General features: G+C 37.1%; 1 protein-coding gene across 1 annotated transcript in view; it reads right to left on the bottom strand.

The window, feature by feature from the left end:
• LOC108731662 (tyrosine-protein kinase-like otk) overlaps window positions 1-15,304 on the bottom strand; it is a 59,263-nt gene that overhangs the window by 6,511 nt on the left and 37,448 nt on the right. Inside the window, exons 3-4 of the mRNA XM_018462081.1 lie at window positions 1,641-1,764; window positions 55-488 (exon numbers count right to left, since the gene is read on the bottom strand). Coding sequence (XP_018317583.1) covers window positions 55-488; window positions 1,641-1,764 — 558 coding nt within the window. The remainder of the gene's footprint in view (window positions 1-54; window positions 489-1,640; window positions 1,765-15,304) is intronic.

Raw genomic sequence — 15,304 nt, 5'->3', positions numbered from 1 at the left:
CTTTTAGTTTTAATTCTATTATCGTCAGGCTATCGAAAATCGATTGGTGCTTACAGGCAATTTGTAATTCGACCGTATAACTGACTGTGGTCTCATCCCTTGTTCCATGGCAAGAATAGAATCCCTGGTCCCTAAGATCGGCGGCGCGTATTAAGAGAGTGCTGTTTTCGAAGATCGTCCGCTCCTCGTCGGATTCCAGCGGACCGATTTCCTTGAAGAACCACTGTACCTCGTCGGCGTTCTCGAAGACACAGTGCAAAACAGCCGGTTCGCCACGTTTAGTAATCAGGTTTCTCGGAACATCCTTAATCGTCGCAGTCTCATTTCCGGAAACTATTAACGGGTAACTGTCAGTCACTGGCGAGGCTCCTGCCTCGTTCTTGGCCACGCAGGTGTACATGCCGCTGTCTTCTGGAATTGCTCTGTGTATGTGCAGTTTCTTTTTCTTGATCTCGACACGATCGCTTTTCGCCACGCTCACTGTGTTCCTGTAAAACGAACAGCCGATCCCCGACTCGAATCATCTTCGTGAAATATACAAATTTTTTTTTTTAAAGCATGCAGTGAAATTTTGCGTTAATTATACACAGCTAGTGTCATTTCTATATTCAACAGAAACTGACAAGCCAAATCTCCGTTTTTATGTGACTTTAAATGCTCGATTTTTGCAATACGATTCTTGCATAACGCATAATGAATAAGAAAATAATTCGATCGAAGTTATTTTCTTCCTTTCCATAAAATAAAGGATTCTGATTGGTTGATTCTCTTATCATGCCTCATGTATTATGCGCAGGGCTGGGGCATGTATATTTAAAATACTTTTATTTAAGACACACTATTTGCAGTACAAGCGTATTTTGTAGTTTTTATTTCAGCGGATCACATAAAAATATGTATTTTGATTTTAAAATCGAAAGATTGAAAGCTTTTTGTATTTTGTAATTCAAATAATAAGATTGATTGTCAATGTGTTAGTATTTGAAATACAAAATACAAAATATTTTTATATGCTTTCATGAAACACAAAATACAAAATATAATTGTCTTCCCAATACTATTTTTCAAATAAAAGTATTTCAAATATGCATGCCCAGCCCTGATTATGCGTTATACAAATGTCTGTGCTCCAATCTTATTTTTTATGGAAGACTATTAAACTACGTAAATCTTGCACGAACTGACTTCGTTCTCGCCCTTAACTCAGAAATAGCGACAGACACGACAGTTCGAAAATATATTGAAGGAAAAGTTTTTCCGACGCGTGATATTTTTATCGTGTGTGACACAACTAACATCATTAAACTCCACCGAATGTACGACGTATTCCACGGGGAACGGGCGTCGTGAGTTTTAATGAGGGGGATGATTCAAAATGACGACGGAGATGAAACTCTCGATGGTGCACGCCGGGGCGAGGGAGTGTCACTTCATAATTCACCAGGCCGGTCCTGTAAACGTCGGGTGTCAGTTACGCTAGAAACTTAGTAGTTTGCCCCCTTCATTTCGGTCCATCCCCGTGTCGCTCATTGCGCATCCCGCTTAGATTTTCCGGCACTAGTTACTCTCTCTCCTCGCCCTCGGTTATCACGCGCGAGATGCTCAGGTAAATAGACAAAGTTAAAATAGAAGCAACCAACTTGAACCACTCGTATTTCATGTCGCCGGAACCGTCGACGTGACACCGGAGCTCGATCTCATTGTCCACGTGGATCGTGGACGGCAATTTCGGTTGCTGCAGCTGCACGATTGCCTCGCTGATCCCTGAAACAGAAATCAATGATACCGTATAATGCAATGATCAGCTATTAATTCGGTAAACATTTACGGAATACGATACGGTATATTAAATGATTACATGCGAGCATAATAGAGGTAGGAAAGCAAAACGAATATTTAATAGAATATCAACTACATTACAATAATGAATAATATGCTTAATTAATATAATTATTAAAAAATAATTAAAATAACCGTTGCATCGAAATAATATATGTATATTTGTGAAAAAAAACTAGATTTTCTTGCAAGATACTTTTTGCGGAATAAAATGAGTTATAATTGTATTTAGACGAATCGGTTGGGCAAAACATGGAGGACACGAACGAAAACAGAACCGCGTAAAGAGAGTCGAGTAAAGAGATCGAAAGAAAAAGAGTTGGACGCGTCGTGTTCCGAGAGATATCAGAGCTCGTGCGAGATCACATTTGTACAGTTCTTCTTTATATTAAAGTGTTAAATATCAAGCTCAGTTTCCTTCCATCCCATATAAATTCTACATGTTTTTGTTCCTTTTTAATAACTCTCCGCACTGAAAAAAAAAGTCTAGTTATAGCTACCAAATATTGAATGAAATAGTTTCAACTAAATGTTGAGATAATATAACTAAACCGAGAACTAAACATAACTTTACCTTTACAAATTTACACGGAGAGAATTTTGTTTTAAAACTTACTTCGAAAATATGATAGTTATGGTAGCTATAACTAAATTTTTTTTCAGTGTGCGCGCGCGCGAGCGCGTGTGGCGAGTTATTAATGACGAATATGCAAGTTATTATTGGCATGTTTTCCTGTGAATACGTGTCTTATAAATAGAGATGTGCGATTTTCAAAATTGCTCAATGCAGCTGCAATCTTTCTTAAAAATCACAGTGAGCGTAATATATCGCATCATATATTGCATAATATAAAAATCGCGATGAAATGTGTGCATTATACATTTATTCAACTACCCATTTTTGCATTAAAAATATTTGACGAAAATTTTTGATAAATCTTTCATAAAAAATCTTTGATTGAAGTTCAAAGCAGAGACAACTGACTAAATAATCAAAAATATTAATTATTAGAACACAGCAATTACGAAAGTATTAATCGTTTAATGCAATAGTAATGAACAATCCTTAATAAAATTCGGAATTCGTTTTCAAAGAAAAAATTTCAAGAAATAGTTATATCGGTTTTTTATTGCTAGCTTAAAAAAGTTAAAGAACAAATATTAGCTACTATACGAAATATTAAATAATTATGCAATAATTAATATAATACTCAAAATTTTATCACGTTAAATTACAGGAAGCAAATATTAAACTATAAACATATATTTTTTATGATATGAAAAAATGGCATACATTTTCCATATCTTGCCATAAATGGAACTTACATGTCCATAATAATTTTAAATTTATCTTTTTAATTCTACGCCATTAAATATTACATTCTACAAAATCTTTAATGAAGAAAAATTAATGAAGAGGAAGAAATTTTTAACTACGTCTAATGTTACAAATAAGTATTTAATAATCGGAACCTAACATATATCCATAACATTTAAATTATTTGTTAAGTAAAAATAATTTTTGTTTTATTATTTTTCTATATATACATATATATACATATATATATAATAAATAAATAAATAAATACTTCATTACAAATGCAATTTCGAGCTACATCTGCAATTTAAAATGGCAAGCGCAATTTTAAATCACATGCGATTTCGCGATTAAAAATCCAGTTACATATCGCGCTGGGATTTAAGAAAAAAATCACGGTGTTCTTATGATATATCGCAACATCTCTACTCGTAAATTCTACGCTACTGCACGTTATACGCTTACGTAGGTGCATGTTCGCCGGCATGGAGGAAGGAAAGCAAGCAAACCATAAGCTATTAAATATCGCGGATATTAGACGCGGCGAATTCACAACGTTAATAACTTCCAGATTGTGTACGCGATATTGCAAGCGACCGGCGGAGCGAGTGCGCGTAATTACGCGCGGTGCGTACCGAACGATTTTTTTTCGTCGACATTCCGTCTCTTCGGCGAGATTCCTTCCTGTAGATCGGCAAAGAAAATCAGAATAGAGAGCAATGACATCGAACGAAAGGAGAGAGACGAGCGAGACAAACGACCTCCGCAGTCTCCGCTTTCAATTTCTTCACGTTCGACGTCGTCCGTCGTTGAGGGCATCTTCGGAAGGGCGCGTCGACTCCGAGAACGGTGGCGAACAACCGCGCGGATATCGCGGCAGACCGGCTGGAATTCTAGAATGTGAAAAGAAGCAGCGCTCGCGCAGGCAGGACAATGGGAGGGAAAGCAATTCTCCGTAGAGATAGAAGAAGTCGACGAGAGGGGGGGATGGCGCAGGGGTCAGGGGAAGAAGGTGGAGGAGAGGATGCTCGGTTCCTGAGAATGTCAGGTCGATTCCTCCCATTGCCGCTCTTCTCATTTTTGTGCCCGCTCGGGAGGATCAAACCCGCCGTGAGTTGTCTGAAAACGAGAACGCGCGTAGGGCTTCCACTCGACGAATTTAATCGAGTGACATAAAACGCCGACTTAAGAGGGAACGAAAGACGCGTTCTATTCCGCTTATCCTTCGTTTCCGCGGCTGTTTGCCGCGACGAGAACGTCGCGAGCGAGTTCGTCAAAGCCCAAAGCCCGTGCGAAGGACGCATCTCCATGTATTATTCGTAAGGAACGGACAGAACTCCGAAGGAAGAGCCGAAAGGTCTCGGTCGGCTGCCGTTCGCGTCAGATCCTCGTCCCTTTTTTTTTTCCTCTGGACTTATCTGGACTTTGCGGCAGGAGTTGTCTGAGGTTTCGGTGTCCGAGGGTGGGCGAATCCGTATCGATTCGGGAAAAACATTTAATCTGTCGATGTCCGCCGTATCTCACAGTGATATTTATTACTCATAAAACAAATTCTCCGTGATTTTTTTTATTTGTCTAGTACAAATAAAGAACTGAGTATCTCATAAAAATTATAACATAAACATAATATAAATAACAATAATAATAAATGTAAATAATAATGAAATAAATATGAATGATAATAATAATAATATTAAGAACAATGAAATGGTGACTTCGATTGAATGTTACTCCGATTGCACGTAGAATAATTGCCGATAAATCTCAGCAAGTTTTCTTAATGAAGAAAACCAAAGTCAAGCCTCTGATACGTTTAAATATGCGGCGGGGAAGTAATGTTGGTTAAGCGAAGGCGAGAAGGGCGCATCATAACTCACAGGGCAACAGTTACCGAAGACCGTGTGGACGATAAGGCTTCGTTCATTAATTTGATTCATTAGTCCACGCCATGAAATTAATCGGCCGCGCCGGCATCCTCGACGGATAAAATGAAACGTAATTACGCGCGCCTGGAGCCTCGTTAAAAAATACGCCAATAGTTGAAAGAAAAATGCGCGTCGTTAGCGCGCGGAAGAAAATTACATTTGGACGGAACGTCGCAAATTGCGCGCGCGTTACGCACAACCGGAGCGGCTTGGAGACTGTAAGCTTCGCGCGATAATTTACTCGTTCCCGCGAACGTAACGATTCTCACTTCTACAAAAGCGCGCGAGTAATTTATTACTACACGGCGGTTAAATCGTCGGCCGTGCCGCAACAACAGCTTTTGATCTACGTCTCAATTAACGGGCATCGACTTATAAAGTAAAATCCTAATTGCAAATCGCGAATCTCTGATTTCATGCATTTGTGTAAAATGCAAAATTACGATCCACATTCGTAAAAATTGCTTGGTTCGATAAAATGATATTAATATTTTTAAATATTTGTTTTTTCAGCTCACGATATCGCTCCTTTCAATGTCGAAAACGTAATTTTCAAGTTATCACTATGAATGAGGTAAACTTTACTATTAATCATTAAAAACGAACTAACTTAACTTTAAAAAATTGTCAAAATCGTCACAACTCAAAAAGAATAAATTTTTAAAAGTTGAAGATAACAAAAATGACATTTGATAATGTTAAGAATGTATTCTTTTTGTCAATATTATTTGATAAGTAATAATTTTCTGTCGAATTGAAAAATAGTTTTTCTCCTTTTCAGGAAATTATTAAAGTGATCTTCCTTTTAAAATAAGGGAGCGATACGTTAAGATAATATCTACCTCTTTAATCGATCTCTTCAATTATAAGATTGTGTAATAAATTTAAAACGTTTCTCTCTCTGCCCTGGGAATTAAATAACTTTAAATAATGAGTAAAGCTAAAATCTACGAAATATTTCATTTTACAATCGGCACAAATGTATGTTAGCCATCCGTGAAACGGAAACGACTGCACTCTCGAGTTTCCCGAGGCGGCATTATTAACACCTCAGTCGGTTCGATCTTTTTACCTCTACGAGACGAGCTCTTGTCGTCGGCACTTTTTTCTCCTCTCGCGTCACGTCTCTCTCACTCTCAGCCGACGACCTGCAGACTCGGCGGCGCAGATCGAGAGACGCTTCATCAACGAGCGTTGCACGTGAACGCGATTACTTTGAAAATGAATCCTCCACGCGAACTGCGTAATAACTTTCCTCAAGTTGGTGTGGCGTGTACATGTGACACCGCTACACGAATGTATTGCAAACAATTATCTTTTTACCGTTGCGTCTGGCATATGCTACCCTTTATAGATCGTAAATCTAATGCACAGGACGCGTACATTCTGAATAAATTAATTGTACCGGTAATTATGAAGGTGGTCTAAGTAAAATAATGAAATTACCTCGTATTATGTATAATTACAATGTAATTATACAAAGTGTGAGATAAATTCATTGTTTCGATTTTTTATTTAAATTACTTTCATAATTACCGACACAATTGAGCTTAAGGATTTGAAATTTCGAAAAAATCGATTTTCGTTTTAGTTTCTTTTTTTGCATATTTTGACAACGTGATTCTTTAGAAATACTTTCTCATTTGTCTTTTTGAAAAATTCACAATATTGAGATCAGGACAACAAAATAAAAGAGAACGTAAGTAATTGCGCGGCCGGTCCCGACTGAATAAATGACCTGGGCATTGTTCTAATTCCTAGAGTTCTTTTTTTGTGCTGCAATTGAAGTTGCTATTAAAGCTGAATGTACTTCGGAAACTGCATTCTACAGTGCAGGAAATTTTTAAACCGCGTAAGTAATGTTCTAACATAAATAATGTACTAAAGCTTTGAATGCGATTTTCTCGAAATGACACTTTTTGGTGATTTTACCACGATATCTCGAGAACCGCGAGAGATATCATCTAGGGATTTGTACAAGCGTTGTAAAACACTATGACGCATGAATTATATTTAAAGTCAAATAGAAAAAAATATTTTTACAATTTTATAATAACGAATAACTTGACTTTTTTCAAATTTTTCGTTTTCTGGATGCCATTTTGTTAATTTCCTTTTTATTTTTAATTTTTTAGATATAATCAATAGAGAAAAGCCTAAACAAAAATATTCTTAGGATTTCTCTTCAGCCATTTGACTTTGACAATTTGCCTCATTACATTCACTGAGAAAAATAGTTTGGTTGACAATGTACAACCAGAAGATTCTGATTAAATCAATTAGAATTCCGGTTATCTCAACTAGAAAATATTTTCTGATTAAATGTACCAAAATTCTAGTTAAGATAACCGGAATTCTAATTGATTTAATCAGAATCTTCTGGTTTGTCCATTTTCAACCAAACCATTTTTCTCAGTATTGTAACGTCGATATCATTTCCAGATCAATGATATCGACGTTACGACACTGAGAAAAATGATTTGATTGAAAATGGACAGACCAGAAGATTCTGATTAAATTAATTAGTATTTCGGTTATCTCAATGAATTTTCTTATTTTAATGTTGTAATCAATACTCTTAAAAATAAAAGTTTTATATTCATCCGCAGCCTTGTTATAAAAAATTAAACGCAAGCTATATAATTTTTGAAATTTCACAACCCTCCCTTAAATGTTACGAAGGAATAATTTAGCGATCATCGAAATCAATTAAATTTGTTGCTATGCGCTCTGTAGCGATCGTCGAGAACGAGATGCGTTTTCAATGTCACCGCTCGTGGGAATGAACTTTGAAATCGTCACGTGTTCACGTGACAGTCCCTCTCCGCTTCCGGAGAGCCTGATCATTGATCGACCTTCCACTCCGCGGACCGTCTGGCTCGAATTGTTGCGCGAAATTAGTGGTGAAAATTTCCGCGAGCGATTCGCAGTCGGACCCTGGCACTCGACGAATCCGGGATGAAATGAGAGGCGAAATCGTTTGATTGTTATTTCTTCTTCCTTTCCGCCTCTTCCTTTTATTCCCTACCCTTCATGATGCGTACTTGTTGGTGAACAGGCGAGCAGTTTAAACGGTTTGCGTCGAAAACGCGGTTCTCCATCTTTGAGTCAATTAAAGAACATTAATCTCGAGGAGTTATTATCGAGAAAGCGGATTTAAGGGTGCCGACAATTCGGTACGAACCGGCGACAAAGAGTCACGAGGCTCGAGAGAAGATACGCAGTCTATACGCAAAACAAGGAAGAAAAAGAGACGTAAAGAGAAATCCCTGGATTCTGGGAAGGAAATTGAAGGTTGGAGGGCTCGTTTACCGATGACGAAAATCTCACTTTACCTTTCGTAGGTCCAGACGAGATTTTACCAGGGCACTCGAGCCTTTTTTCCCCTCTCATTGCGAAACCGACTCTTTCTCTCTGCCTCTCTCCATCATTGTTTCCCCTTTCTCCCTCTCGATCACTGCACCCCTTTTCCGCTTTGTTTTCTCCCTGCCGGTGTGTTCTCTTCGCTCCGTCTCTTTCCGTTCGTCGCCTCTCGTTGCTCCACTCCGCATCTAGGCGACTCGTGTTTAAATGCACAAACGAAGCGACAGATCAAAGGAACCGCCAGCAGGGCACGCACAGCACGAGAGTGGGAGAGAAAGAGAGAGAGAGACGAAAGCTGAAGGGAGGAGGCAACATTTATTATTATCATCGTACGCGCCCGTGTGGCCGCCCTTCCTCACCGTCGTTCCTTCAGCATCTCGCAGAGTCGAGATTAACTTTCGTGCAGAGGCGTCATCGCTATCAGAGTACACGCACGCGTCGCAACACGCGTGTCACGAAGGTCGACCGTGATATCTCCACCGGTTCACAACTTTTCCTGATTACCTGCGCATGAAATACAGGATGACGCACAAAATGTCATATCATTTAAATATTATATTAAATATTATTTTTAACAATTATTTAAATATTATTTTTAACAAAATTGTTAAAGAACTTGGCATAGAATCGATTACCAAACCCTAAAACTTTAATAATAATTAAACGGATTTATATTATTTTTGGATATTTATATTATTTATTGCGATACGCAACCTGTGTTAATCTCATGAATTCACGAATTTTATCATCGAAAATAAATGATTCTAATAATTCACAAAAAAGTATAAGGGAAGTAATAAGCATTTTTAGCTGTTGTAGAAAGTTGTATACTTTGAAGAATCGTTTCTTTGCGGATTATGTATTAGCGAATGACCTTTTTCTCTTTTCATGCATGTAAATAAATGCCCGTTATTTCTCTCTGTCTCCTGTTGTTTGTTACGTGAGTAACCTTGGATGGAAGCAGCCGACCCTGCTATCTTCAACAACCCTTCTGAACGGTTGCTCGCAACGTAGATTGGGATTTTAATTGCCCCCACCCCGACAAGAATTTCGGAGCAGCACTCGAACATCGATTGCCTCGCAGAATACATACATTGTAATACGTTCCAGGCATTACAGTTACGAGTATTGAATATCCAGCAGGACAAACTTTCAAGAGACTTTCTTTGTAATTCTCGTGCACTAGATCAAGATCATATTTTGAAGATACGAATATATGCAGGAGCGATTTGTTGGAGTCTGGCAAAAGAAACTGACAGTTAAAACGCCCCATATAAACGGACTTTAATAAGTCGCGCAGTAAGGGGCATAGCTTTTTTTTTCTAAAAGGCGATCATCGACGAAACGAGAACATGTCGACAGATGCGTGTCATCCTTTGGAAAAGTCGAGCACGGTGCAACGCGGACCACCCAGATGTCCGTTAAGTCTGGATCGGTTTATCAACAGACATAACACAGTGCCGAATAACGCGTGTTCGCACATTGAGCCTTCTATTTACGCATACGTAGCCAGACGCGGACGAGATTCACAGTTGTAATAGTCTTCGCATATTGTTTAATAACAAATACGCTAGAAAAGTCTCTTGCATTAATTAAAATTTTGGAAGATTCAATTAGAAAGATACAAATTAGACACTTATACTTAAATATATTAAATATATCTCACCAACTAAAAGTATAAACGTAACATCAATGTATAATTTTATTCACACACAATAATATAAATGTAATATAACACGTATATTACGTAACAGTTACATTGTTGAGTGTAAAATCATAATAATAATTGTTACACAATATATTACAATATTACATTGTTGAGTATGAAATTATAACATTGATATTACGTACTTTTAATTAACGTTTACTGGAATTTTAATCTAGATAATTAGAAATTCAATTGCAATAACCAAAATTCTGATTAGTATAATCTGATGATTTTGTACTTCCTGTTGGTGCAACTAAAACATTTTTCTCATTATAGATTTAAATCATAAAAAGAAACCTTCATTAATCAAAACTTTCCTTCATCGTTCAAACGACAAGCACAAGTACAGTACTCTTGTTTCGCTTCAAGTAAGATGACAAATTGTGTGGTCGTGTACTCATTCTTTGAAGAATCGTTGCAACATTGGAGTTTATCAGTTAATGAGTTAATGAAGTACTGAATGGAAGCCATTAGGAGTCAGTCGGGCGAGAAAATATCGTTCGGAAGTTCGGTAGTATAAAAAGAAAAAGAAACTGTGTGAACGGCACAGAGAAAAAGGAATAAAGGACACAAGTATGCTCCGCGCTCGGGAAGAGGAAGAACTTGTTGATGAGATTCACGAAATCAATACGACTTAAATGCGAGTTCTTCGATCCGTAGGGCTATCGAAGTACCAGCTGCTTCTACGCAAAGCATTTCAGGAAGCGAGTGCTGTGCTGCAAGACCTCGTCTCGTTATTAAAGTTTTAATATCGACGCAAAAACGAGCTAACGTCTCGATGTAAGAACTTCGAGGGTAGTCGAGGGAAGAACGGAATGGTACTTTCCCGTCTTTCGTGATATTATCGATAAACACTACTAAGACTCTGAGAAAGTAACTTTTTACTTGGAATGGGTGATTTCAACCAAACACCAGGTGCTCATTTTGCCGCAGTAAAGATACGTGTTGGCTCATAATGCGTTCGCTTTCATAAAAAAAGTTGAAAAAGTGACGCTATATCCAATATCACCACATTCCTTTTAATAAAATATTTGTTTTATAAATAATTTATTTTTAATCACATGTTTAACCTGACGTTACCAAGGTAAAAATGTAGCACGACTGTAATTAAGATGAATTTTATTACATCCTAACTAAAAGCTAAAGTAATATATGTACGTAACATAAAATTTTTAAGAATATTTTAAATAATAAATTCTTTCCGCGAAATTGAAAATATCGTTTAAACAAACATATTTCATTGGAGAAACTTTATTGTTTGCTCAAATTGGATCAAATTAATAAAATATGATAAATTGATTGATTTAAAAGCATTTAAAAATTTTTTTATGACAGACAAAACAATTGCGAAAATAACAATATATTTAAAGCACCTTAGAGCTTATTGTACCTGTCTTACAAAAAGTAATGCTAAATTAATTACCAATTAGATAGGTACGCTTTAATTTTTTGTTAGAAAAATCTAATCTGAGATTTTTCAATTTTCATTAGCTTATTGTAACTTGAAAAATTACAAATATTTCACAAAAACGGAAACATATTCTTGTAAAAGAATATAACATTATATTAAAACAATATGTATAATAAATAGTTATTGAGAGCGATGTTACTTTATAAAAGCCATAAATAAAGTTAAAACTTCGACAATCGACACAACGATCCTACAGTAAAATGTTTTCATATTTTGCAATATTTTATTGATATATATCAGGCCGTTCTCTGCGTATATTTTATTATTTATTACTCCATCGTTCACACATTATCGATACTATTCCTTTAATATTCATAATTACGAGTCTGGAGTGGTCGCGCAATTGTTTCGCGGACAACTTTGGTGCACTTGTTTTATCTCGATTATTTATCATTTATGGTTAATTTAGCTAATATTAACATTTCCACAAATAATTCACGTTTTCTTTCCAACAAAAGAGATTGAGACAAAAGACGGATCCTCGAACAGGACGTTGAGACAGTAGCCCGGGTGAAAGGTATTCAAAACGATTTATATCCCGATCTGTTTTTCTCAGTCTCTCGTTTCTCTCTCAAAGGCGTTTACCTTGTAAACGCAACGCCCGGGAGAAAACGAGTCTTCCAAACAGAACGGGACTTGAAAGAAAGCCGCCGAAAAGAGAACGGGACGTAACGGGTGGCAGGAAAAATGGTACGCTACCTTCACTCCTTCTTTGACGAGTTTCCTCAAACTTAGCAATAACTAAGAACTTTTCAGTATAATACCTATCGTCAACTGTCAACTTTCCAAAGTGGAAGTAATTCGCAGGCCATCGTTGCTAAGCGAAAAGCCAAGTTCAAGAATACGAAAGAGGAGTACATAAATTACTTTTACATTTTAATATTATGGAAATGCGTTAAAAATGCGCTAAACTATGTTATATCGAACTAAAATGCATTTTAAGCAAAGGAATATATTTATTGAGAAAAAAAAATTAATCTTAAATAATATTATATTATACATCGACCGATTTAAGATTCTGAAAATTAATTTCTACAAACTAATGTCACAAACAATTCTCGCAAACAGTATTTTCATGATAATAGATCAAGAAATAATGAACACAACAGAATATAGAGATAAGATTGGATGATAATTATATCGCCTTCATTGAAAATGCAATAGATCTTTATTTTAAATTTCCAGAGATAATTTCTTAAATAAAAGTGTCTTAATGATTTAGCTTTTACAAGACGAGTGAATTATGATATATTAGTTAAATAATTCTAAAAACGTTAATTTAAAGCAGAAATATATTTAAAAAATATAGAGAGAAACGGCTAGTACGAGAAATACATTTGTTTTCTCGAATAAGTTCTGATATATTTTTCAACGTGGAAATTTATTTGCGAAATATTGCATTTAAGATTAAAGTACCGACATGATTTCATGCCAGATTAAAAATCTTTCATGCCAACGTATAAATCTCATATATAAGAGTGTCATTTGCACGCGCATATTTAATTACCAGAAAAATCGTCTTTTAATTACGCGCCGTTACTCGCTGTCTGAAAGCCATTAGGGTATAATGTTCCTCTATCAAAGATTTAGGATGTACGTCTTGTTCCTACGTGTAATGGGTGTGCCTCGTCAATGCTTTTGCCCCTTTAATTTGAAGCCCTCAACGACGACTTCAAAAAGATGCGGAAGCCCAGCGGATCATTTTTCCCTTTCACGTATAACGTAAACCAGTCGGTTATATTGTAAACGGAATTCTCTGAGGAAACTAACTCTCTCCCGATCAAATGGACGCCAAAGCTGGGGATTATTTGTACCTCGTATTTCAAATAAAAACTCAAAACTGTCAAATCTTTAAATATTACATTGGATGCCTAAATTTACAAAACGGAAGATACGGATATATTGTAGCAATTAAGTTAATCTTAAAGAGAAACATTTTTTTTCTTTGCGAGAAAACGCTCGAGTGATTTCTAACGAAGCCGTTAGAAAAAGCACACAAGTTGAAAATATCCTTCTATATGTGAAGAAGGGTTCACCTCCTTGTGGCTGCGGTGTGTAAAAGCGGGAACGAGAAAGGAGAGACGCGCGTGTTTCTACGAGTGAGCTATTTATTCTGGACGAACAAACAAACCGTGGTTTTCTTTCGACAGCCTCTCGTCGAAGGAGACGAAAAGCGACGAGAGAAACGCGCGCACGCCTGTACTCAGGTTGCGTCTAGCCTCGTTGAATTATTAGTGGATTATGTCGTGCCGAGAACGCCTCTTTTTCTTTCGCTAACAGCAGACATTAGCTTCGCCCTGCTTGCGGCGAAAAAGAGGAGGGGTCTAGGGTCCAGGGGCAAGTGGGACAGAAGATGAAGCCAGGGGATGAAAAAAAAAGGTGAAAAGCGTGACGAGCTAATTCGTCGCCGAGTAACACTGTCGGCAGACGGCGAACGTAATACGATATGGCGGATAGATGGATGGTTAGGTACGTAGGATACAATGAGGCGATGTGAGTACAAATGGAACGAATACTGGATATAAAAGGGTTCAGTTATTTTAGCTGCTACTGGTTCTGAGGGGAGGTAAGCGAAACTGATGCGGCTGACTGCGCAGTAGGATTTCTTTTTAATTGTACATTCTCCAAGTAAAAATACAGTGTGCGATGTAGACCAAATTAGAAAAAGGCAGAAGCGAGAGAGCGCAATGGAAAAATGGAGATTAGGAGAGAATTCATGTCTTAGACAGAGAATATTTGTACGTTGGTAGTTGTGGCAATGAGAGACACGAGCTTATGTCTGCACAAAAGCAAGAAGAAGATGGCAAAACCTATGCGTTGAGAGAGAGAGAGAGAGAGAGAGAGAGAGAGAGAGAGAGAGAGAAACAGATAGAGAGAGAGAAGAAAAGCAGAGTATATATGTACGTACGTACGTGGCAGGAGAGACAAGCAGAGGGTGAGAGAATGAGAAGGATGCAGGGTAGCTCTGTTCGGGGGTCGGTCGTTGCTATGGGGATAGGCGATGAGAGGTATGGTGGGACAAGAGAGGAAAGGGTCGGTCGATGCAAACGCACCATAAAGTTTTATGGCTCTCCAGAACTGTACCCATCCAGCGTGCGCCCTCGTCTATCGAGCCGAGGTTCTCTCTTGCTGCAGAAAGCTCCAAGCAGTCTCGATAATATTCTCTTTTTATTTAATATAGGATGAATAGATAAGCATTAATTTTTTTAGCTGGAATGTACGCGGATATCGGTAAATCAATAATTGAGCGCCAGAAGCAATGCAAGAAGTTAAACGAATGAAATTTTTTAAAAATTTGTTCAATCACATGCAGGAACAAGAAGTATTAATGAGTTTTCAGTCATATTACTATTTGCTATTTAAAAACTTTTTGCAATACACTACATTTTTATATTTCTGCACGTCATCATAGCGGAATCCTAAAAGAATCGTAGGACGACAATTACCAAAATACTTTTAAAGATATTTTCGTATCCTCGATTGATATCAAATCAAGGATATGAAAAATACGATACTCTATCTAATATTCATTTCCTGTTTTTCTTTTTAAGTAATCCTAAAAAAGAATATAGAATAATATGAGTAGATACAGTTGAACCTTACAGCTAGTTAATAAAAAATTAGGCATGCTAGATCATATCAGAAATAACTATGAGCTAATGTTTATTCACACGATTCAC

Source organism: Mycetomoellerius zeteki, unplaced genomic scaffold (assembly GCF_001594055.1).
Source record: "Mycetomoellerius zeteki isolate Tzet28-1 unplaced genomic scaffold, Tzet1.0 scaffold135, whole genome shotgun sequence".
Lineage (NCBI taxonomy): Eukaryota > Metazoa > Arthropoda > Insecta > Hymenoptera > Formicidae > Mycetomoellerius > Mycetomoellerius zeteki.
The sequence above is the reverse complement of the archived record's forward strand: the minus strand, read 5'-3'. Positions and strand labels throughout refer to the sequence as shown.